A 23,338-nucleotide genomic window follows, 5' to 3' on the forward strand; every position below is an offset into this window, starting at 1 on the left:
GCTTAAAATCTGACGGTTTTTAGCCATTTGATTTCAAGAAAAAACTTAAATTTGTGGCGTTCAGAAAACTTATAACCTATCATTCTGAGCCAAAGAGAAAGAACAAATTTTCCTCAGTTTATAAATTCCAGGGAGCATAGATTAAAAGCAAAGATTTTCAATGTAAAAAACAGCAATCTAAGGGAAGTTTTGTTTTGCTTCTTCGTAAGAGTTGATCTTGACGGATTTTCCTATTCTTTGAAGTTTCTTTGTGTTTTTTATATTTTAAGCAATTTCCTATAAAATTATTCTTCATTTCCATATATGTTCAAATTTGAAGATGGCACGAAATAGCGGAAACATTGTATACTAGTGTTGCATACAAATTGTTTCCATTCATTATTTTTTAGTTTCATTATTTGTTTCTCTGGGAGAATGATTTCAAATGTTATCCAGTCATATTTTTAACGCCTTTATTGAACAATCAGTTTTTCAAGTTCATTGTTTATGCTCCTCGTATCCTTTTTCTTTGGTCAACAAACCCCAAACATTAACCACCAACAATTTCACCTCGACAAAATTTCTAGCAAAAATTTTGATGAAGTTTTCTAAGACTAACATTTGAATAAGATGAAAGATTTAACAACCAAGTTTTTTTGCTTTGAATAATTCAGAGATTTCGCGCAGTGTAGCAATCATATGGCATCAAAATTAAAATCCGTGTTCCCTAAAAAGGTCCCGGAGGGGGGGGGGGGGGGTCAAGCCCCAAAAGCCCAAGGAGTCGGTAACTACGGCGCTGAATGTTTGCCTCTACCTCTCAATATATTTGTAATATGCTTTCATCATATGGTCACGATGTCTGAAAAGTTGTCCGAAATTGTCCATTTTTTTAAGTTTTTCCAGTTGCCTCTTCAACGTATATGTCTACATTTTGCATCAATACAATATTTTTGGCACAAGTACAAATATACATACAATCAACCAATTCTCTAGTCTTTCTCTGTCCCTAGTCTATTTGAACGCTTAAGCAATCTGATACCTTAAATCCAATCTGAAATAAGGGAAAGTCAGTCAAAAGAAAACCAGTCGTGTGCGCTCATTGTACAAAGGTTGTTCATTTAAATGTTTCCTGGTTTTAGTACGACGTTTCTGTGTTTCTCTGCCGTTCTATCTTCTTCATTTCGTTTGAAGTTTCTATCCCCTTGTTGCCCAAATAATGGGGTTTCCAATGATTTACAATGACCTAAAGATTTTGACGTAAATGGAACAAACAAAACATCGGATTTGTGTACGAAACGAGCGGATAGGTAAGTTAAAAAACTGAATTCAAAGGTCATTTATTCATCGAAATGTACTTGCTTCTACAGCGAGAAATGTTTGAAGACAATACGCTGACGATGACGAATACACTAAGGCAAAGAAGACCATTTTTGGGTCGCCTACATAAAAAGGATTTCATAGAAATCTCAAATATTAAAAGAGGAAAGGAGTGACTCTTAAGTGGAGACGAAGAAATCAATATGACCGATGCGATTTATTCCGAATTTTACGTAGAAACGCAAGTTACACTAAGAAGAAAAAATAATTATACGATTTCATTTGTATGAAATTAAGAAAATGTTGCAATTGTTGCTTCAACCCTAATCTCGCCTTCTGAAAACAAACGTATTACACAGGCAGCTTGCATTATGCATAAACAACACAGACTTGGTTTAAGGGTATCGTGGTTCATGGGCCATAGTGGCAATGGGGTGTCTTGGTTATGGGGAATCCTGGTCAAGACTCGCAAGGAAGGTTTGACAGAAATCTATGTCGAGAACGTTCTTGAGTATAAGCATCGATTGGCACAAAGAAATGATAGGAAGCGAACAAAACAAGCAAGCCAGCATCACCACTTTTGCAGTTGATGAAGTGAAAAATACCACATATAAACACCTAACATATAAAAATAGTTAAGCTTGCATAAGTCGTAATATCGCAAACAAATAAGTACAAAGCCCAATTCCTTTTTTGCAATTATTTAAAAAAAACGGCCAGAAACAAGACATTAGAAGCTTTTCTCGGGATGTTTCTTGACGAGCAAGAGGGTAACACAAACATCTAGATACGAAAATCTGAGGAAGAAATTTTGATTCTAAAAAACAGCACAAGTAGAATGAAACTACAAAGAATTACCTTTTGTATAAAGGCACGGGAAGAAAGATGTTTAAGAAGGAGAAGCAGATTTGCTTTTGAAAGGCTAATACATATGTTTCTTTTTAAACCACGAAAACGACCAAGATGGCCACACAACCGATGGCAAAATATCTTGCAAGCCTGCACGATTCCGTCCAACCAATCAGCATTTAATTAGAAGAACTTATTGCACTTTGATCAACATTTGAAGAAGGACTAAGATTGTTAAAAAGTCTGGAGTCATTTTGCTGAGCCATCGAGCTAGATGATGCAGAGCTGGATTTTTTGGGCAGGAGATACGAATCCTCAGCCAGTTGTAGAACATCTAGTCTATCCTCCTTCCGGTATGTCAGACATTTCCGGATAAAATTCTAGGAAAGAACACAGGAAACAGATTGTCAGGGCTCAAGAATCTAGCTCAAAATTGACACAGAAAAAAATATTTTCTACAATGCAGCTCTTGATGAACTAGAAAAACGGCAATTTTCAACGAATACAGCGTATCACATTTACTGCATTTTGAATAACTACCTAAAAAAGCTAACTTTGAAAATCAAGTCAGGATTTTCAAGTCTAAAGCGGATGTTGGCATATTGGGAAACTTATTAGACACTCAGAACTGTGACATCTTTATCTCACTTCACAAGTGAGTTGAAATTTGGTGCCTTTAAAAATATTATCAATCTGGAGCTCATTGTTTCAATAGAAAAGAAGACTAATTAACAAACAAACCGTTTTATAATCTAATCAAATAAATCAAGTGTACCTACCTTGCCCTCGTTGCTGACAACTGGCTTAGCCGGGAATTCAATGTTTGTCGCTTTTATTATTGTATTTTGTTCTAAAATTGATGCCTGCGATAGGTTGTGTCCGAAGGGCTACAAATTGATATATGCCGTTAGACTTCTTGCTGCATTCAGTTGCAATTAATTGATATTTTAAAAGTAAAAAAGAACCCAGTTAGGATCATTCCCACCAAAGGCAGAGTAGCCACTTAAATTCATACCTTAAAAATTTAGTCTAAAAAGCTTCCTTTGCAGTCGTACAGTCGAATAACTTTTACAATTGGCTGTGGCAATAACCACTGCCTGCCGCTCGTGAAAAGTTTCCAATGTTGTGAAGATCCATCGACGTGTCAAAAATTTGGTTTAAAGAGAAAATAAACTAGTATACATCAGAAGACATAAACAGCAGAAACTACATTAATTACAAAGGTACATGAATGCAAGCATGAGTCATAGATGACTTGCTATTTGAATCCAAACACGTGATTCAGTAATTTGTCTTTGTTGCAATTCAGTGTTGCAATAGCTTGAAAATGCAGACTATATTGCGAAGGCTTTTGCTAGAATATTGGCTTAAAAACAGGCACTAACAAACATGGGGGCAAGGGAGCAAGGGGGCAAGGGGGCGTGATGGATGAGCGTCTCCAAAAATACTTAGCGGGGACCCAGCCAACCGAGGTAGCTTTTTAATGCAGAAGAGACGTACGGGGAACACCAAACAACAGTATATTTTCCCTTTTTAAGAAACAGCATATCAAAAGATGCTGTCAGCAGTGGAGAAGCTCTATAATAGTAATGCATAATTTACATTTTGCCAATGATAAGAATTCTTTCTACAATAAGCTTTTCATTTTCATCTTGCGTCACACCCCTAGAATCCAAAATTCGGCGTCTATTGCAATGAAAAAGCAACTTACCTTCTTCCCGTAAAGGCATTGATAGAAAATTATTCCGATTGACCAGACATCTACCTAATAAATAGAGCGAAGAGGGAGGGTCAAATGTCATTAGCAGACGAAAATTATGCATTAAAATGACAGAGAAAGGAATAGAAATCATTGCAACTCAAAATTTCTTTTTATTCTAGCCAACTTTGCATTGATGCCTAAAATCCATTAAGTATAAATCCCAGCATCTGGCCATACAAAAATACAAAACAACTCATGGCGGTCCAAATACCTTTTCCTTAGACGATAAAGATAATGGATCGATTTTAATAGACAATGAAACATCAATTTCAATCGTTTAACTTTCAAAATTTCAACAAATTGTAAACCATTGCTTATTCAACCGCCCTAAAAAGGTAACTGCAAGATTCGTAAAAGTGGGGCTGTGCCTTTCATCTAAACTTTCTAGTTTTAGATCTTTCTATTAGATAATCAACTGATTGCTACTTCGACATATTCTCATATGTACCTTTGATGAAATCTTCGGAGGTGACTTGCCAATAATAAAACATTCTGGCGGCAGGTACCAGTAGGTTCCAGCTCCCTGTGACGTCAGATCGATGCAGCTCTCCATAGAATCTTCTGGCATGATTTTACTTAGGCCAAAATCAGTAATTTTGACTTCCCAGCTGGACTCCCCTGTCCCTAATAGAATATTTCCTAAAAAATAAAGAATACCTGGTGAATCTCAGGAATATTTCATGACTGATTAGTTTACGCTGCAATTCAGTCAGGCCAATTGCAAAAACCAAGGCAAGTAGTCCATTGCTCACCAGAACAAATTATGTAAAGTATGACAGCCGTAAATGTCATCAAAAGATTAGCCATGATAAAGCAGGAGATAACAAGAGCATTAGGGCCGAATTGTGACGTTGAAAGTCCAACTAATGCTACGAAAAATGAAAAACTCGGAGGTTAGATAAAATTATTCGATAACCTTCGTTGCTTGAAAAAGATACAACTGTAGAAAGCTCAGTAAAAACTCGGTAAAACCTTCAAACACCCCGAGTACCAAGACATATGTCAATCATATGGGCTTTTACAGCACGAACCTGGTTTCAAGTCGTAATGTATGACGGGGGGTTTCCTCTGATTCAAATACTTCAACGCATTGATGACCTGTAATAAAATCATCGGACCAGTTTATTAACACTGCGTGAATGCAATTAGAAATGCTGAAAACAAGGAAACAACGAGAATCTCATTTCAAATTCAGTGCAAACGCAATGCGAACATAACACAAGCACAACGCAAACACAAAGCAAACATGATGCAAGTACAACGCAAACACAATGCAAACATGAAGAAAGTACAACGCAAACATGATGCAAGCACAACGCAAACACTAGGCAAGATTTGATCTTAAGAAAAAAAGTAATGTGGATGCAAAAATTTTACCGAATCGTCTACATTTATAAATTGTTATCTTAAGTTGGTGTTGTTGCTGCTTAGTCTATTCGGTAAAAAATATAAATTTTTCAATTTTTCGAAACTGTAATTTCTAAATGTAAGGAACATATGAAATATTTGTTCACCTGCATGACAATCGCTCTTGCCTGAAAACAGAAAAAAACATTAATTGATGTATATTTCATATGATAAATCACAGGTTGTAACAAATGGCTTTGATTAAAAAACTTCTTGAGATATTTGCAAAACAGGTTTTGTTAAATGAATCGAAAGATGTTTGCAAAAAGGCTAGCTAACCTCTTTTTCAGGAACCATCTTCTGTTGTTTGAGAAGGAAATCTAAATCATTTCCATCACAGTATTCGAGTACGGTAACAAATCTGTAAAAAAGTGAATGCGTAATCAACTTTTTTTCGGAGAAGATGTGACGATTTACAAAGTCTTCGGACATGAAAGCAAGGGCCTTCTATAACAAGGGGTCCAAAATTATATTTTGACATAATTTAAATTCAACCTCTTGGTACAAATATTTTCGATTGATGGCTTGATCCGTATGGTGCGAATCGATGTACTAAACACTTAGTACACAGTTGTTTACGACGACTAGAAAAATTGAAAAATTGAAGAACAAGAAAAATTGGAACTTACGAGTTTGAATCGATTTCAAAAACATCGAAGAGACGGACAATACGCTGCAAAATGAAAAACAATACTAGTTGAGTTGGCCATGATGAGTTGGCAATTGCGATTTTGGAGCTTTAGAATTGGATTATCACCAAGTTTGATTAAAGGAAGCTACCCGTAGATATAATTACAAATTGAAGTACGTTCATCAATTTATTTCAAGTAGCTCTCTGATGATAACTTTAGCTCGAGCGGGCGTCAGTGCCAGCCAAGTTAATTTTTCCACATCTCATCTGATTCTCTTATTTGTAAACGACCATCATTGTACCTTGCTATACATAGGGGCAGGGGTGCAGTCCCGGAGGGGCACAGGGGTTTCTTGATATGGGGACATAGCTCTATTTCTACAGTTAACTGTTGTTTTTTGAGCAATTTTCGTCAGGGCGTTCATTTCAGAGTATTACTCCCTGTAGATAGTATTACTCAATGACCAAAAATTGACTGTCACACTCAGTAGTTGCAATATAGAATTGTCCCGCTCTATGCACCAAGGAATGCACAGCTCTACCTATATGACACGGAGCACTTTTCGACAGACCAGTAAACAGTAATGCTAATTGCTGAATAAACAAATATGTAAGCTAGAAGGTAGAAGAAAACAGCTTTAGATAAATACTTACAGGATGGTCCAATGATTTATGAATATCATACTCCCTAACTGCATGTCTAAAAAGGGGACGGAAAAAATTCAAAGTCAAATCTGAGTCAAAATCATGTCATTGATCAGAGCGCATGTTGTCATTAGAACATGTGCTGAATTCATCGAAGGGTTTAAGCCAAAGATTGTTGGGTGGCCAGACATTAATCATAACGAGAAGATAAGGTTGATTTCAACCCAAGTTGGATGCTTTTGGCACCAATAAAAAGGTGGAAAGCAACTTCTAAAAAACATACTTGATATAATTGGCCTTCTTCTCATCCTTCCAGTCTTTGTTAAGTTGATGAATTTTGCAAGCGACGTAACGCAACTCTTTCACATCAAATCCCTGAAACAAAATTCACTTCAGGTTTAACAAACTCAAGGGAAAAAATACTCAATCTTAGGCAAAAATCAAAACACAAATGAAAAATTGTATTATCCGATGATAATTGAGGTTTAACAGCTCGAAGAAAGTCCTATCCTGTTTTTTAAGATTGACCCAATTTGTATGAATTACATCTGGTAATTGGCAAATAATAAGTAATTGGCAAGACAAACAAACATTCAGAGCAGCCGTGGCTTTTTTGTATAGTCCTCGAAATTGAAATCAAACGTTTCCGAGCTCGAAACCTGCCTCTGCACGAGACAAAGGTAGTCTCAGGTAGGATGTCCGAATTTCAAATGCTCCACTGCTCCACTTAAGGGCTTCGAAGGGGACTGCTTCACTGCTCCACTAACGGCCTTTGCTTCTGTTGGGAAATGGACGTAAAAATTTGAGAGAGAAAACATCTAAGAAAGTTTAGAAGCAAACCTTGTATACTTCACTGAATCCCCCTTTGCCTAGCAGCTGTAGCAGCAAGTACCGATCGTTTAACGTCGGGTGGTGATTAAATCTGCAAGGAAAGGGAACGATTCTAGATACAAAAATCTTACTAAAATCTTTGTTGCCCATTTACACAAGCAGCCATCACGAATTGTTAAAATGAAGGCTCAATGCTATAAAAAAACCTATAATCTTCAAGGATGCAATGAAAATTAGAGAGAAGCAAGACTGGAATATAGCGCATGATGTATAAGACAGTTTGTCTTGTTAACACGTTGACTCGAAGAATCAGATATCGTTGAATTAAGCCCGTTGCTTCGGCCTAAGACCACCTCATACCATGTTGAGATGTGCCTTCTTCATCTGAAGCTATTAAAACATTACAATGACACTCCCAATCAGGTAAATTTTTACCTTGACAGATCCTCGTTGTGAATTCTTTTTATTTCTCTTATGTGAATGTTTCTATTTCTTTCCAGTCTTTCCAGCTCCATTTGCAGCTCTTGCTCTTCCTATTTACCAATACAAACATACAAAGAAAATTAAAAGCGATGCAAAAAAACATTTACAAAAGCACTTGGCATTCAACCCTTGGCATTCAACCCTTGGCATTCAACTCAACTAGCTACCCCCCCCCCTCCGTGAAGCAATCTTGTTTACTATCAGCCCCCGTGAAGCAATCTTGTTTACTGAATGACAGCGAAGTACAATTTCTCAATCAACTATAATATCTATTTTCATAACTGGTAAAACCTCAGAACACGACATAAAACTACAAATACAAACAAAAACCGGAACCATGTTAGCACAAATAAGAAAGCCAAGCTGCATCCAGAAATACGGCGGTTGTACACATGAGATTAGAAACGATAAATGAAATATAAAGAAATACAAAATAAATGGAAAAAGGTAATTAAGTATGAACCTTCTTAACAGCTGCCGAGCGTAGGCGCAAAATTTCATCTTGCTCATGGTACTCGTTCATCGTCAGCCTAAAAAAAAATATTTCATGAAACATCAAATTTTGTTAAATGATGATATATATAATTATATATAAATTTTCTTTTTAAGAAGCATTCGAAATGATTGGTATATCAATTTGGTTGCAATGCCAAATCCTTCTAGATTAAAGATCCGCGGATTTCAAATTCTTGCCGAGTTCAATGTTCTAATCTTAGTTTGGACAGCAGTATTTCGAAAATTCCCGAGTTCATCCTTATCACTAAACCCTCTCCCCAGCTAGATCATTTACAAAAACACAATTGCGCAACAGAACAGCTTCCATGAAAACAACCTAACACATACTAACAACGCGTACATGAAGGAGGACTTGGCTTTTCTAACAATCAACGTTTTGAATCCCTTAGGGAAATACCTAATGGTTCAAGGGTGTTTAAGACAAGGCGAGAGGGGTGTTTGCTAGGGGATGGGTGTCTGCTGGGTGCGTTCTTAAAATTGCGTTAAAGCGACAAATGACCAAATGGTACAACCATCCACATAACGAGTAGCAATAAAAGCTAGCTTACGATCTCACATTAAACATGAAATCGGAGACAATAAATTGGAAACATACCCGGCTGGAGTTGTTGGTCTGGAGAAGGAGTCGTCGTTTTGATACTGTTGTTGTTGTTTCTGTTTTCTTTCTTTCTTTTCTTTTGATAGAATCAAAATATTAACTGTTACATGTGAAAAATAACTCTTCAATAACAAATTGAAACAATTTTAAAGCTGACAGTAACTCGAAGACAATCTGCTTTGTAGATATCTGATATTGCATTACAAACATCACTGACGATTTTACCTAAATAGAGCACAATGGTAGCTTAAAAGTCAGATGTCTTATCAAATGCTGTTTACAACATAATTAAGACAATTGCTCAAAGTATCACAGTTAAGGTTATACTTTCCTCTAAAGAGTGGAAATCAGGATAGCAAGGGGAAATATCTTCAAAAGGCTACTTATTATGACGACAAACGCAATTGGCTTAAACATGCCAGCCTGCAAAACATCAAACTAGCAAATTCCTACCCGGTTTGCCTTCAGTTGGTGGCTTTCTTCGCTGTAGCAATTTCCGTTGTTTTTCAACGTCCTCCTTTGTTTGATTTATCTTCTCCAGTGACCTGTGAAGACATAATAAAAAATATCGTTCAATTTTCGTTCAAATTGATGTAAGCAAAACTGTTCTACTGCCAAAGGTATAGCATCGCAAGCTAAAAAGATTTGCAAACAGTTATCTTGAAGGAACTAGACACAAAAATGGCTTTGCAAAAGGCAACCATTTTAACACTCTCCAGATAGTGACACGAAATGATAAGCTATGAAACATATATATGAAATTGTATACCCAGTAAGGGATCGAAATAGGCCAAACAGGAACACAACAAATTACAGTTGCCCAATCAATGCCATTGACATATAGAAAATATCATCAATAGAGTCTAAGGGTGAAAAAGAACTCCTTCTGGGTTTCAAAGCGATTTTACAAAAGATTTGCATAATGTTTGAGCAATTCGCGTATGTGTTTATAAAGCAGTACTTACTTAGTGACTTCTTTAAAAGCATGTCCATCATGCCACTGTTCCACAAACTGGGCACCTTGCCTTTATGTAAAAAAAAGGAAAGAGGAATGAGTCTTCAAAGAAGTGGGCAAGAGAGGACGCAATATGACCGTTTGATTCCATAAAACCATAAATACATCGACTTCAATCGACTCTATAAACATATTAGAAAAGGAACGATCCGCTTTATTTTTTCTAGTGTCTAGGAATTAGCTAACATACTTTAAAAAAAATAGCTTGGTGCAGTTTGAAAATGCTTCATACATGCAAACATAACTGGAATGGGGAATGAACCAGACGGTATGAAAGGACAGCTATATAGAGCTGGTTGTGAAATAAAAAGGGTTTAGGGTGATGGGGTGAGACAGACTTTGAGAGGAAAGAGGATCCAGCTGATGTGATCGGAGAGGATGTTGAAGTGTAAAGGTGATTAGCGGCTGCAGGAGAGATGGATGTACTGATGGATGGGACAATCATAGGCTCACCTAACAGTGTTGAACTGTCCAAGACGCAGGTTGTTTTTCATTGCAAGTTCTCTTCGCTCTTGCTTGCGATCGATAGCCTAAGGTACAAACGAAGGATTTTGTGACCTAATAACTCAAGTATACATGATGTTACTTGCAAAAACCGTAAAGTGAAACTTGCATCTTCTCAGGCTGCGGGTTTGATGGTTTTCGAAGATTTTTGAAAATCTAAATTCTTTGAGGCCATAAACTGAAACTAAATCATGTTTTGACTAAATCAAACCTAACCAAGAGCTACTATTCCTGGAATTATTTAACGTGATATCTTGAAAATTGTAGTAACGAAATCGGATTAGGAATGGAAACTTATAAATTACATTTAATATGAATAATTTGCAGGCAAGATCTGGAATGTTGGCTAACCTCTTGAATGAGAAAATCTTTGATGATCTGCAGACTCTGCAAAAGAATGGAAGATTATCTTTCACATGAAAAGAAAGGAACTAATCTATTTATTATCTTTCAACAAAATTATCGTTTTATCAATTATCTTTCAACATCGATTATCTTTTAACAAAAATGACAATTGACAAATCATTGATAACTAATATTCCGCCGCAGTATACAGGTCTCTTAAGAGCTGTTGAACATAAGATAGATGCCGCAGTGCAGTGGGTAAAAAACATTCCCGGAAACAGAGTTATGATCTCTTGAAAGCACATGAAACTGAAAGTTATGAACGTGTCATGGAAATATGAAGAGATTTTATGAAATGAAACTTCACACACCTTGTCTAATCTGTCTTTCAATTTTGCTTGTACGGCCTTAAAAAAAATCACCAGTTACTTTGCAGCAAAGGCTGATTGCAAAGCGTTATCTCAAAATATAACACAAAAAATTTAATCGAGATAAAAGGAGCATGAAATTCAGAATACCCGAATATATCAAGCTTGACAAAACGTTAATGTGAAATTGCAAAATCTAACAGCTACATTTCAGGAGAGAAATTTAGCATCTAAAAAGTTTTGCAAGGCTTTCTGTGCTGAATATATCGAAATTCTGCCATGACATATTCTCAAATTCACGAATCTGATCTTGCGAATATAATTCCATTATCTGCCAAGCAGCGTTTGTAAATATTAATAGAAATCTGAAGGGTACTCTACGCAATTTACTTCCTACAAGATCTTAGCTGTTATTGTTAGCTGCACACGGAACAGAGGATGCCTGCCAACGAGATTAAAATGCAGATTGTGGAAAGAAGACTTAGAAACTCCGCTGTTAAAATCTTACCGTTTGTGTATTTCTTTGCTGTTCCAGCTGGGATATTTCCTAAAAAATAAATCCATATCTTCGACACAGAAGGACAACAACAATGGCGAAAAACAAACATTTCAAAACATTTCTGAGGCCTTTTACATTAAATTTAGGAAAATCACGAGAAGAAAGAAAATCATCAATGAAATACATCATTTGATAACTTTATAGTATATTTTACCCTTTTCAAATCGTCAATTGTCCCATCCTTTCTTTTCGATTCTATGCCGTTTGTAACGTTGTTTTCCAGCAACTGAAATCATAAGTTGAAAAATTTAATACAATCCAACATACTCGATAAGGTACAGTAAAATCATAAGGAAAATGGTTCGTGCTACACAACAAGCCTAGTGTCCACTGCCATCATAAGTGTCCTTACAGCAACAAGCCTAGTAAACTGTATCATTGGCGAGTGAGAAAACACTTTTCTGTGCGAAAATAGATGGTGCAGCAGCGTAGGGGACTAGTATATGGAGCGCATCTTTGACAAGTTATACAACCAACATGATACCAGCGGAGGGCTAATACAAAATTGAATTTAGCCTTACATCCAATGGTGTGAAGTGCGCATTTACTGAAGTCAAGCTGCCACAGATTCAGTAGACCAGGAAATTTGTAGCCTTTACAATTACCACAAGCAGATGCAAAATGTTGCTGTGATCAGTGGCAATAACATTTCTGAAGTCCATCCCGATGCTACACATTAAACTACAGCCACGTCTATCGATATATTTCAAGCAAATAAATTCACGGAAAAACCCCAATGATGAAGTTGTCTCGAGTTAGCTACTCAGCATAAAAACACATACTCAAAAAACAGATTTGCAACATTTTATGATATTGTATGACATTATTAGGATTTGAAAGACAAAGAGAGAATATAGAATAATTTGTTAACCTTAATATCCATTGCTTTTAAATCCGTCTGAAAAGAAAAATACAAATAATAAAATTGAAAATAATCCCCTCTCATCAAAAATGAGTAACCCTAATCCAATTAATATTTCACTGGGCAAAACATACGATCTTTTGAATATATGATTACTTGTTTGCACTATTACAATACAATTGATATGATCTAATTTGCCAAATCTGAAATATAAGGCCATAATCATTTTTTACCATTTATTAAACAATGCCAAAGCGCGATAAAAATGTTTTTTTCCAACAACTGGGCTTGCACCTATAACTTTATCCATGCCTTGATGGGAAATAAAGAGAGAGAAAATGCAGCGGATGTCTGTTTTGATCTGCCTTCTTTTTTAAAGAAAATTTTTCATAAACTATGAGCAAAAACTCAACTCTTTCAAAAAACAAAGAACTCTTCTGTCGTGAAAAGGATAATTAAAAAACTGCAACTTTATGATGAGAATAGAGAAGCGGGTTTTGTAATAAATATATTTTCATATAGAGAAATACCTGTGTTGCTTTGGTAGAATTAAACATATTAGAATTCGAGAGGAAAATGTCTCTTGATGCAGAATTCTTCGCAAAAGATGCCGAAGATTGGCTGCTGTTGCCTTTTGAGACATCCTGAGTACAAAGTGAATGCAAAATTTTGAAAAAATAAAACAAAAAAGTGGGTTTTTCGATGAATACCGTTTAAGTAAAAAATGAAGTTGTTTGCAAAATAAAAGAAGTTGTTTGCTAAATTAGCGAGCCACTTTAAAATTGTCTTAAGAGAAAGAGAAATAGGTAGAGCCAAGTGAATATGGTTGAGCAAAATAAAAAAAAGAAGAAGACCTCGCAATAAACATGATCGACTCAAAATCCAACTTTTTTAAATTCCTAATGCAATGCTACTGGAATCTTAAACTTAGTTTGATGTTGTCAAAAACAAACATTTTTATCAGAAGATGCTTTGGGAATATCAACAAATAAAAAGAAGCTCTTTAAGCATTAATTTTTTCAAACAAAAGATAAGTGACACAAGAACAATCTGTTATCTTTCAAACATAAAAATTTTACAGGTACACATTACCAAATGAGTCGCTATGTACCTTTGTTCCAAAATATTTGGTAATTTGACGACCATCCTGGCTGGCACCTTTGCCCGACTTCGCAGATCCTGAAAATTAAGGAATACACAAAGTTTGAGTACACTTACGCGATCTCCTTGAAATATTCCAATATACTGACATTGATGACAAAGTATTCTTCAAGTTCTAAATCTACCACAATAAGCAATTTTCGATACAAGGGCGAATTTCACTTAAATATAACCTTACAAATTGCTAGAATAAGACAGATACCGTCATCTGGGGTCGCAGCACCCTTTCTCTTTCTGCCTCTTGTACTAGGTGGCTTTTCAGGAGTTTTCTAGAAACAATTATAAAGCAAAGTTATCAATGACACAAAATTTACATTTCACTTGCGACAAAAAAGACGCATTTGACCTTAAAGAAAAATTTTAGTTCAAAAATGGATTAACAGAGTCAGGTTATATGTAGAAACAAAATTGGAATATTACTTTATGGGGTTGGGTCTTCCAAATTTAAATGAAGCTGCATTCGATATAGTTCATTGCAAGGTTATAAAAAAAATAAGCAATTAACCACGTGCCTTAAAATACTTACGTCATACGTATCCCCACTCGAACTTCCGGTGGCTTGTGGACAAGAGGAGGAAACTTGATCCGAACCAAACTAAAAATACCCAAACATATTTATTGACGAACAAGCATTCACTGAAATACACTAGGCACTTAAAAGTCCTAAAAGTACATAGCAGTGTTATGTTAGCTTTTAATAAGGTAAATTGGAGGTATTCAAATCTTTCTTTTATTGCTAGTCTGCATTTACACAAAGTCTTTATCAGGGAAAAGGTAAAACAGAACAGGGAATGGATAGCCTAAAATGACCAAAAGAAAAATGTTGCTTTCATAAGTTGCAACAACACAGGTGAGGGGTTACTCCAAAGCAACACTTTAAACTACAGTCTCGTCCATCGATATATTTCAGTCAAATAAATCCATGACAAAATGTCTTGCTTTGAAAGGTTCTAGCCAAAAGCTTAGCACTCACCTTGCCAAATATTCTTGCCTCGAGGAGTTCTCTTCTTTGTGGATCAAGTCCTTCCATGGTCTATTTCATGCAGGATCTCCGTCACCTAAAGTAGATTAATTCAAATTGAAGAATAACAGCGATATCTTGAAATTTAAACGATTCTTTGCCAAAGAGGCGAAAATTTATGTCTAAGGTAGGGGGGGGGGCAAACCTCCAAAAACAAGCAAATTTGCAGACAAACGACAAAATTCACTGACAAAATTCACCAACAAAAGCGCCAACAGCTGGTTTTAAGCGGATATCTAGCAAAATTCCGCCACTGCCTTCACAAAAAGTAAGATTTTAATGTGCTTTTAAAGACAACTTCATCTGAATGTGCCTCCAAAGGGGTCAGGTCCTTTTTTTCAATTTGTTTCCGTCCTCTTGACGTCCTAACCTCTGCCTATTTGCATTCAATTAAATCAAAAAATCCCTTGAAATTACCCATTTATTTTGCAGTCAGTTGTCAAAGAGAGAAACAAAGTTTTAATCAAGCAAGTCATTTGTCCTGCAAAATGGCTCAAGATAGGGTATCATAACTAAAAACTTTTTTCATTAAACATTTCTTAGAATATAAAACCGTCGGAGAATAACCAAACCGAAACATGAAAGGGAACTATTGTGAGATTTATTCGCGAATCCGAACATTCGGTGTCAGTGACGTTTTTTTTACTTGACAATGGAACTAGCCACAAAAGTAAAACGGAACTTGAGAATGGAAATTTAATGCTCTTAAAGAACTCTCCTGCAATGCAATTTGTCGTAGGGCAAATAAAAGCCAAATTTTATCACATCTTGTGAGTTCTTCGCCGGGTCTTTAGCCTTATAAAGCCTTTAAGATCATATATGGCCTTTCTCCTAAAAGCTACAGTAATAAATCTCTTCAGGATATAGCTTGTCTGACCTACAAAAACCCATCCCAAAAAGATTCAGAACGAGTAAGTACTTCAATCCAATTGCTAAACTTAATTGAGAGAAGAAAAAAGTTGCAAATTGGAAATTTTCTTAGTACAAAGGTTTTCCTGACAAATAAAATCATGAAACTTTAAAAACATGACAAAAAATTTAATTCTTGGAAGTTTAACTAAAATGTTCAAATCAAAATCTTAAGACTTTGAAGGTAAATATTTGAAGAATTTAAAAGTAAGGCAAAGTATAAAGTAACTAACAGCATAAAACTCCAGACTCAGGCTGGACAACCTTTTTTATGGTCTTTGCTGGTCTCATATAAAAAGATTAAATTATACTTTCCATAGGCATGTTACATATCACAAAGTTCTGATAGGGCAACTATACATATCATATAAATGCATCCCCGTTGTTGAAAGAATTTAATTTTAATAATCATGTTTGTTGATGGGCTCAGTGAACCACATGACTATATTCTGGCCAATCAAGACTGTAAGCTGAGCAGGGTGAAGCAGGAAGACTTTCCAGGACCCAGCCAGGTGCCAGGTGCTCAATTTCAAAAAAAGCAAGAAACACTTCCTTGTTATTTCTTTTTGTCATCTTTTAAAAGAACTTAAGAAATTGTGGAACAAAAATCCCAAACTAGGCTTACATTTAGTCAAATGATTTGTATTCTAAAACTGCCCCAATTTCCTCTCATCAAAATATAGGACCATTTCCCTTGTGGTTGGAAAACTTTATTAAGGAGATAGGGTATATCAACTATTTAACAACAAATGACTGTCATATGCACCACTTGAGAAGATTTTATGGATCAACAACAACTTATCAACTCAAAATTTCCATGTTGATTTAAAGACAAAAGGATTCACAGGTGTAGAACTTTTGCTAAATCTAAGGAAAGCAAAAAATTCAATGAAAGTGAAGTTTCTCTTATATGAGGTGTGTGGGCGGCTCTGTGGGCACTTTCTTAATATCAAAGAATTTTGCTAGCAGGTGAATAAACAAAAAATGCACAGTGCACCATTATTTGCTCTAATGGGGGCGATAATGAGGTGAAAAAAGGGACTTTCACTTTGTGGAATAGGCGTGCTTCACAAAATACACAGAAAATAAAGTTGCATAGTGATGACATTACAAAGAACAATTTAGACAATTTTTGAAATCTGAATACATTTCATGAACAAAATAAAACTGTTAAAAATCACTGAGCAAGATCATTCAGATCAGTTGCAAATTGGCTGAAACCAAAAGTGAATCTGTTGTTTTCCCTGAACCAGAGATATTTTGTTCAATACACTTTTTGCACCAAGTGCTCAAGTTAAAATCTGCCTAGTACACACCAAAACTTTGGCTATGTTATCTTTGGAAGCAAGAAATTTACAAGCAAAGATGATTTTTAGGTTAAGACACATTACTGCAAATTTGCATACCATTTTCAAGCCATATATTTTAGTCAAAAAAATGTTTATCAAATCTTTACAGGGCCAAAGCTGTGATGAAGATTTTTCTAACATTGGTGGCCAGATTCACTCTGGGTTGAGATAAGGTCAATGAAATACCCGAGTTTGCTTATGAATTACAAATGTAGTTTTGACTTTGATGTGAATTAGTTGAGTCACTATTCAAAACAATGTTGCAGCTTTGTAGCATTTATAAAAGAAAATATTAATGATTTTTTCTCAATGTTTTGAAGGTCTTAATAATTTTTGTTGCCATTTCAAGCATGAACATGCAATGCTGTAAATAATGATGACAGCACTAGTGAAAGAAATGTTAAAACTGGGCAAGTTAATGATGTGCACATCTTTAGTCCTTTTTGGACAGTTATTTCACAAATGGCTCCAAGTTCAACATGTTCCGTGTAAATGTGCACAAAGCAGAGAAAGGTTTAGAACCATCCCTGGTGGAACATTTAAAGGTTGTAATTCATAAATGCATGCCAGATGACAGTGATTTGATGGACAAACTGTTCACATAGCCATATCTCCACAATCTGTAGACAAAGATCCAACTGATTTTGATGTGGTCAGAGTTCAATAATTATAAAAATTTGTTTTTGTAATGCATTCTTCGTCATTTAATGCGTGCGATTGCATAAAATTCATAAAAAAGGGCCAGAAATTTAGATTTTCCGACAAAAGATTTATAAGCGCTTTATTTTTTAAAATTTTGTACATAACTTCGTGTAAGTCACATGTCACAAATCACACTATTCAAAGATTTTTCTTGTCTTTTATCTGAAAAAAGGTATTTTTAAGTTCTATACCTTATTGAAAGAGATTGCCAATCTGATTCGTAACAACAGAAGAGATCACCATATTCAGCTTTCAAATATTTTCTCTCAAAATGTAACATTTGGATCTAAATAGACAACCATGTAAAATTCTGATCAGATCAGAAGTTTTTCGACAAAACAGCAGTTTAGCTGTACAGGGGGAGGGGGGCTTCACCTTGACCCCCCTTTATCTACGCCACTGTATCAATCAATATTTCCCTATAGTTGTCCTGTAATGTTGAATGTTCTTGGAATGAGCACAGCATAAACACTCAAGCTCTCTGCAAATTGCTCCAGGGCCTCGAGGTGCAAGGGGCCTTATAAAGTAAATGATTCTGTTTTGAAATAAAATTGATTAAAGTAACAAAATTGTGCTCAAAAACAGTAAAACATTTTAAGTGAATGAACAAATTTAAGCTAGTTCAAAGGGTCTGTTCGCAAAAATTTTCTGCTCGCTTCGCCTGCAGGGGCCTAATTCTCCGCTTTTACCCCAGGGCCCCCAACTCTCTAGGCAGCCCTGCATGCAAGTTTCGAACAGTGACAAAGCAGTCGCGGTTTGCCCTTTCGTTTACGCTAGCACTCTGGAACCGAGCTAATTTTGCACTGCCATCCAGAATTATTTTGACCCTGTTACGAAAAAGAACGAATTTTTTACCATCACGGTTCCGTTTTGAACAGGACTGTGTAAACGGGGGTCAAAATAGCCTGAATTTTAAGAGTGTGAATCGCACGCATGAAAAAAATAATATGTGTGGTTTGCCACACGCATGGTGATTTCCTTATGACGAAGACTGGTGATGTCATCAACTTGCCTCTCCAACAACTCCATAACCTTATCACCAAAGACCATGGATTAACAATAAGCCCTTTGCATCTTTAGAAGGCTGGATCTTTTGGTTCAGGACTATACACACAATCTTTTGCAGAAATTTTTTGCTAACTTTTTGCCAAACTCCTGCAAATATTTTAGAGGTAAGAAGAAATGATTTGTCAATTCAAAAACAAATTCTACTGTTTTATCTTATTCACAACTTGATAAGAGATATAAATTGTTCACACTATATATTTTGTCAAAGTCACTGCTCATTCCTATCATATCAATCTACCAAACAAAATTATATGCCTATCAAAACAGAGATAAGGATTGCACTGAAAATATTATTCAAGGGAATAATTCTTTAATTTTGGCTTGTATATATATTATCTTTTGATAGAGTTGCTGTTCGGTTTGGTTGAGTTTTCCTGAAGCAAATCACTGTTGATGAGTTCAATTTTGTGGTTTTATCAAACCCAACCAACGAACAAATAAATGAAACGAACACCATGAAAAATGATTGGCTTAGGGTAGTTTCATGTGACCTCTCAAACAGAACTAGCAGGATCGCCGTTGTTTGTCATCTTTTGGCCAACCGACCAGTGACGATCAAGTAAATTAAAACCCAAAACAATGTTGGCTCAGGGCAATGAGGATCATTCCAATTTTTATGTGATTCAAATACAGGGAGGGTAGAACGTGCGTTATAGCCAGGTTACCTTCCCAGAGGTGACAGTGATAATTATGTACTCCTTGCCAATGATAGTCTAGTCTTTTGCAAAAACCATCAGCATGCTTCACAATCTTTTCAAAAGAAATAGCATGCTTCACAATATTATCGAGTCTGGAGGGTGGGGTAAGCAGAAATGAGACGTGGGTCGGTGTAAATTGAAGTTACTGGTGAAGATATTGATGGATGCCATCCACACGATTCTTATAGGGAAACTTCGCAGTTAGATTTGGATACATTGTAACCAAGTAATGAAAATAAGAAATTCTAGAAACAGGCATATTTATTTAGTAACTCAAATGACTCTTTTTTGCCATATTATCCATGAGACAAACACGTTGCTGGTCAATCTGAACAGCTATAGATGCCGGGCCTAGGCGGAGAACGGGTCGACATCGACTCAAATAACTGACGAGAAAGGACCACCAAAAATACTTGTCGACTCACCTATTTCCACGAAATTGTTCCCCAGTAGTATTTCTTGGTTTTGTGAATTTCTTGAAGGAACAACTTTACAAAAGAGGCAGATTAAGTACCATTTAAGTTACAGTTTTCTTGGTTCTTAAAGACAGTTCGAATGGTGTTTCACAGGCCAACTGCAGGTTCTCGGGAAGCCGGGATCTCCTGCGAGACTTCATTGTTATATTACAATTTGCCATTGTCTAGGCGCGGGATTCCCACGTATACAATAGCCTGTCCTTCGCAGTGGCTCTAAATATGCAAGATGATCAGCAACGCTGTGAGTGTGAAGACCACGTACATTTAGATTAGATGAGGTGGCTCAAAATGTCACCAGAAAAAAATTAGCTACCAGTTTTTCAAACAGCCTAGAGCTTTAACCAAGATTTTGCGACGAACGAAAATGATGGGATTGTAAAAAAGGAGATAAAAATGCATTGCACATTATTGCCACGTAAACTGTGTAAACTGCACAGGAAATCACTGGGAAAAATATTGGGAACCAAAGTTTGGTACGCCCCTTTATGGGAAGTATGGTCAGGTTCGCCGCTGACCAGAGAACAATTGTCAAAACCATTTTTCAGGGAATTTTAATGTGACGTCAAGCTTTTGATTTTAGGAAAAGGTGACGAAGGTCAATTGCATTAAACAAATAAAAGTCACCATTCTGGAGAAGCCGAGAGGGGCAATCGTTCCCGTAGTTATTATGTTAAATATGGTCCCGGGAAGCTTTAACGTTGTTGACATAGCTACTGAAAAGACATAATATCTTAATTTTTAATCAAATGGTATCTATGCTGAGATTGGCCATAGTCTTCTTCAATTCGTGGATTTTTTTCAATTTTCTCAAAACTAAGCATTGAAATGATAAGAATACATCGAAACAAAGCTCAAATCACAAAGCCAAGAACCATCTATAGATTACCAGGAAATAAGAAAGAAAGCATCAAGGTCAGGACATGTCATTTAGAAGTGCAAATCTTTCAGGCTTTTCTTACAGTTAACAAATTACCGCTTGCAGTATTTTGTGACAACTTTGAGGCAACCTGATGTTCTTGGCTCATAGACCAAACAAGTAGGTTTTGTGCTATAAAATAAATTCAAACTAATCTAACTTCATTAGCAAGACATTTCTATCTCTTCAGACGCCTTCTTCATTATTTGATCAGATATCATCAAAATATCTGACTGGGTACCTATCTGATTTTGACGTTTCTTCTGGTACATTAATCAAATTTGCTAGTGAAATATCCATTATAGCGCTTGCTTTGATAACAAAACAAAGCTCAAAGCTCAGTACCTAAATTTATTTTTACAATTTCAACTCGTATCATGACTATACCTCTAACACAAGCATTCTAATGTACCCTGTTTAGAGTTTAAGATAAGTTTTTAAACATTAAGTATCTGTTCCCCCAAAGTCTCATGAAAGATTGAAAATGTTGACACCTTTGATTTCAAAAGGATAGAGTAATCGAGCATGTGAAGGCTGCAAACTTTTGCATTGACTCGTGAAAGCTGCAAGCAGGACTAAAATCAGCATCAGCATTGATTTTAATCGTTTATGATTGAAATATAACTCCTAGCCAGAAATAGTTTGTGCAGTCAAGATATGTAACAAAACACATACTAATACCCAATAGCAACCACACGTACGTTGTATAAATATCAAAGACTCCAGACAAGATTCTTGCGGTGCTCCGCATGATACAAATCAGCATTGCTGCTGTCAATGAGCTTAAGTAGATGGTTTCAAACAGCTCCATTCTTTTAAGTAACATTGCACGACTCTTACTCTTACAATAAGATTCTACTTTTTGAAAAGGCTTTTTGTGGATCAGCGAGAGTGCTTGTCATCTATTTACCACGTTCAACGTTAATGTAACAAATATATGCATGAAAGCAAACGTAAACCTCTACTTGCCACTTCTGCTTTTCCTGTGTGGAATTTTCCTCCTAAAACGACTTTATTAGGGAAAATAACTTTTTCTACTTTTTTGAGTAGTTTCTAACAAGTCTTGAATTAATTAATTAGGTATGAACAGATTAGGTTAGTCCTTTATACATGTTGTGTTCCTTTATACAACTTATGCCCTTTTCTCAAATTAGCTATCTTTTCGATATTTTTACAAAAAAGTGAAATGAAGCTAATTTTCAGCAACTTGTGTAGCCCATGACATTTTCCATTGTGACATTCTTGTTTTCCGATTCAATTTAGCCATGATTCGTGATATTTCAACAAAAACTGACTTTCCTCAATAAACGAGGAAGCATTCAGCTCACCTGAAAAGTACAATTGTAAAAATGAATCAATTATGCAAATATGATTTTCTTTATGTTAAATGTATTTTTATCCCAGTTGGTTCCCGAATACACTAGCCACACTACTTGCCGTACAATACTCCAATTAGTAGTGTTATTTCGGTTTTGATATGAGAGCTCTTTTTTTATTAAACGGATATATCAGATTATGGTAAAGACGATCTGGGGACCATCAATGACAACTGAAGTGTGTGGATATATATGTGTTTTATATAAGAACTACATTTCATTTGAAAATTATAGGTATTTGGGTAGCAGTTGATAATACCTTGATAGAGCCTTAATAGCACCATCTGTTCTCGCTATTTTTAGAATATCATAAGCGCATAAAATTATTTGCCTATTATTCGAATATCATTGTTTGCAGCAGAGCTGGGCGTGGGCTCCAGCCTCTTAGTAGCTCAGGTGAATATGAAATAGTATCCGGGTGGATTTCAAAGAGGTTATTAAGTTATACAAAGGGGTTTTTAGGGCAGATACAGAACATTCTATAAATTCTGTTCTTTATTTGTGTTAGTTTTCTTTGCATAATTCTGTGCATATTTCTGTGCTACAATTTTTTCAACAAAAATATTTCATCAAAAAATAAAACACACCATTCATTTCCCACAGGTATATGACAAAATAAACCATTAATTCAGATTCCACAAGCATATTATCAGCCTATTCATTTGCGATTTAATTGTCAAAATATTTCATGAATTTTTTCATTTTTTTTTCAATTTCATTTCATTCAAAGAAATAAGTTAAAGTTTAAAATACAAAATACGTGTTAAAGAAAAGCTACAATACAATTTTTTTAAAATCTATCTTCATTACAATAATTATATACTAACAGCTTGATATTATAATGTTACTTGTTGTTTAGGACCCTTAGAAAAAACTCTAAAGAGAGCTATCGAGCTAAGACCCCCAAATTTATTAAACATTGCTTATTAAGTAACAACAGCATAAATTAAAAAGCGTGAAAAACAGAATACGGCGAAAAAAATCTGTTCTG

The 23,338-nt window shown here is 35.6% G+C and overlaps 1 protein-coding gene across 1 annotated transcript; it reads right to left on the minus strand.

Moving 5' to 3' along the window:
* Window positions 1–1,496: 1,496 nt before the first annotated feature.
* Window positions 1,497–20,377, minus strand: LOC148958358 (serine/threonine-protein kinase tousled-like 1). Its single transcript, XM_089112986.1, has 28 exons — window positions 20,005–20,377; window positions 14,806–14,890; window positions 14,359–14,427; window positions 14,035–14,101; window positions 13,783–13,850; window positions 13,202–13,315; window positions 12,681–12,707; window positions 11,964–12,035; window positions 11,759–11,797; window positions 11,254–11,289; window positions 10,889–10,924; window positions 10,487–10,563; window positions 9,984–10,043; window positions 9,472–9,563; window positions 9,016–9,094; window positions 8,368–8,434; window positions 7,857–7,954; window positions 7,431–7,512; window positions 6,874–6,965; window positions 6,600–6,645; window positions 5,944–5,987; window positions 5,594–5,675; window positions 5,422–5,442; window positions 4,939–5,005; window positions 4,356–4,546; window positions 3,857–3,910; window positions 2,925–3,032; window positions 1,497–2,525 (listed from the first exon to the last, which is right to left on the minus strand). The coding sequence occupies exons 2-28, from the start codon at window positions 14,860–14,862 to the stop codon at window positions 2,325–2,327; spliced, it is 2,046 nt and encodes a 681-aa protein (XP_088969112.1). The 5' UTR covers window positions 14,863–14,890; window positions 20,005–20,377; the 3' UTR covers window positions 1,497–2,324.
* Window positions 20,378–23,338: the final 2,961 nt, after the last annotated feature.

Source organism: Rhopilema esculentum, chromosome 16 (assembly GCF_057945365.1).
Source record: "Rhopilema esculentum isolate cy_ngs chromosome 16, ASM5794536v1, whole genome shotgun sequence".
In the NCBI taxonomy this organism is placed as follows: Eukaryota; Metazoa; Cnidaria; class Scyphozoa; order Rhizostomeae; family Rhizostomatidae; genus Rhopilema; species Rhopilema esculentum.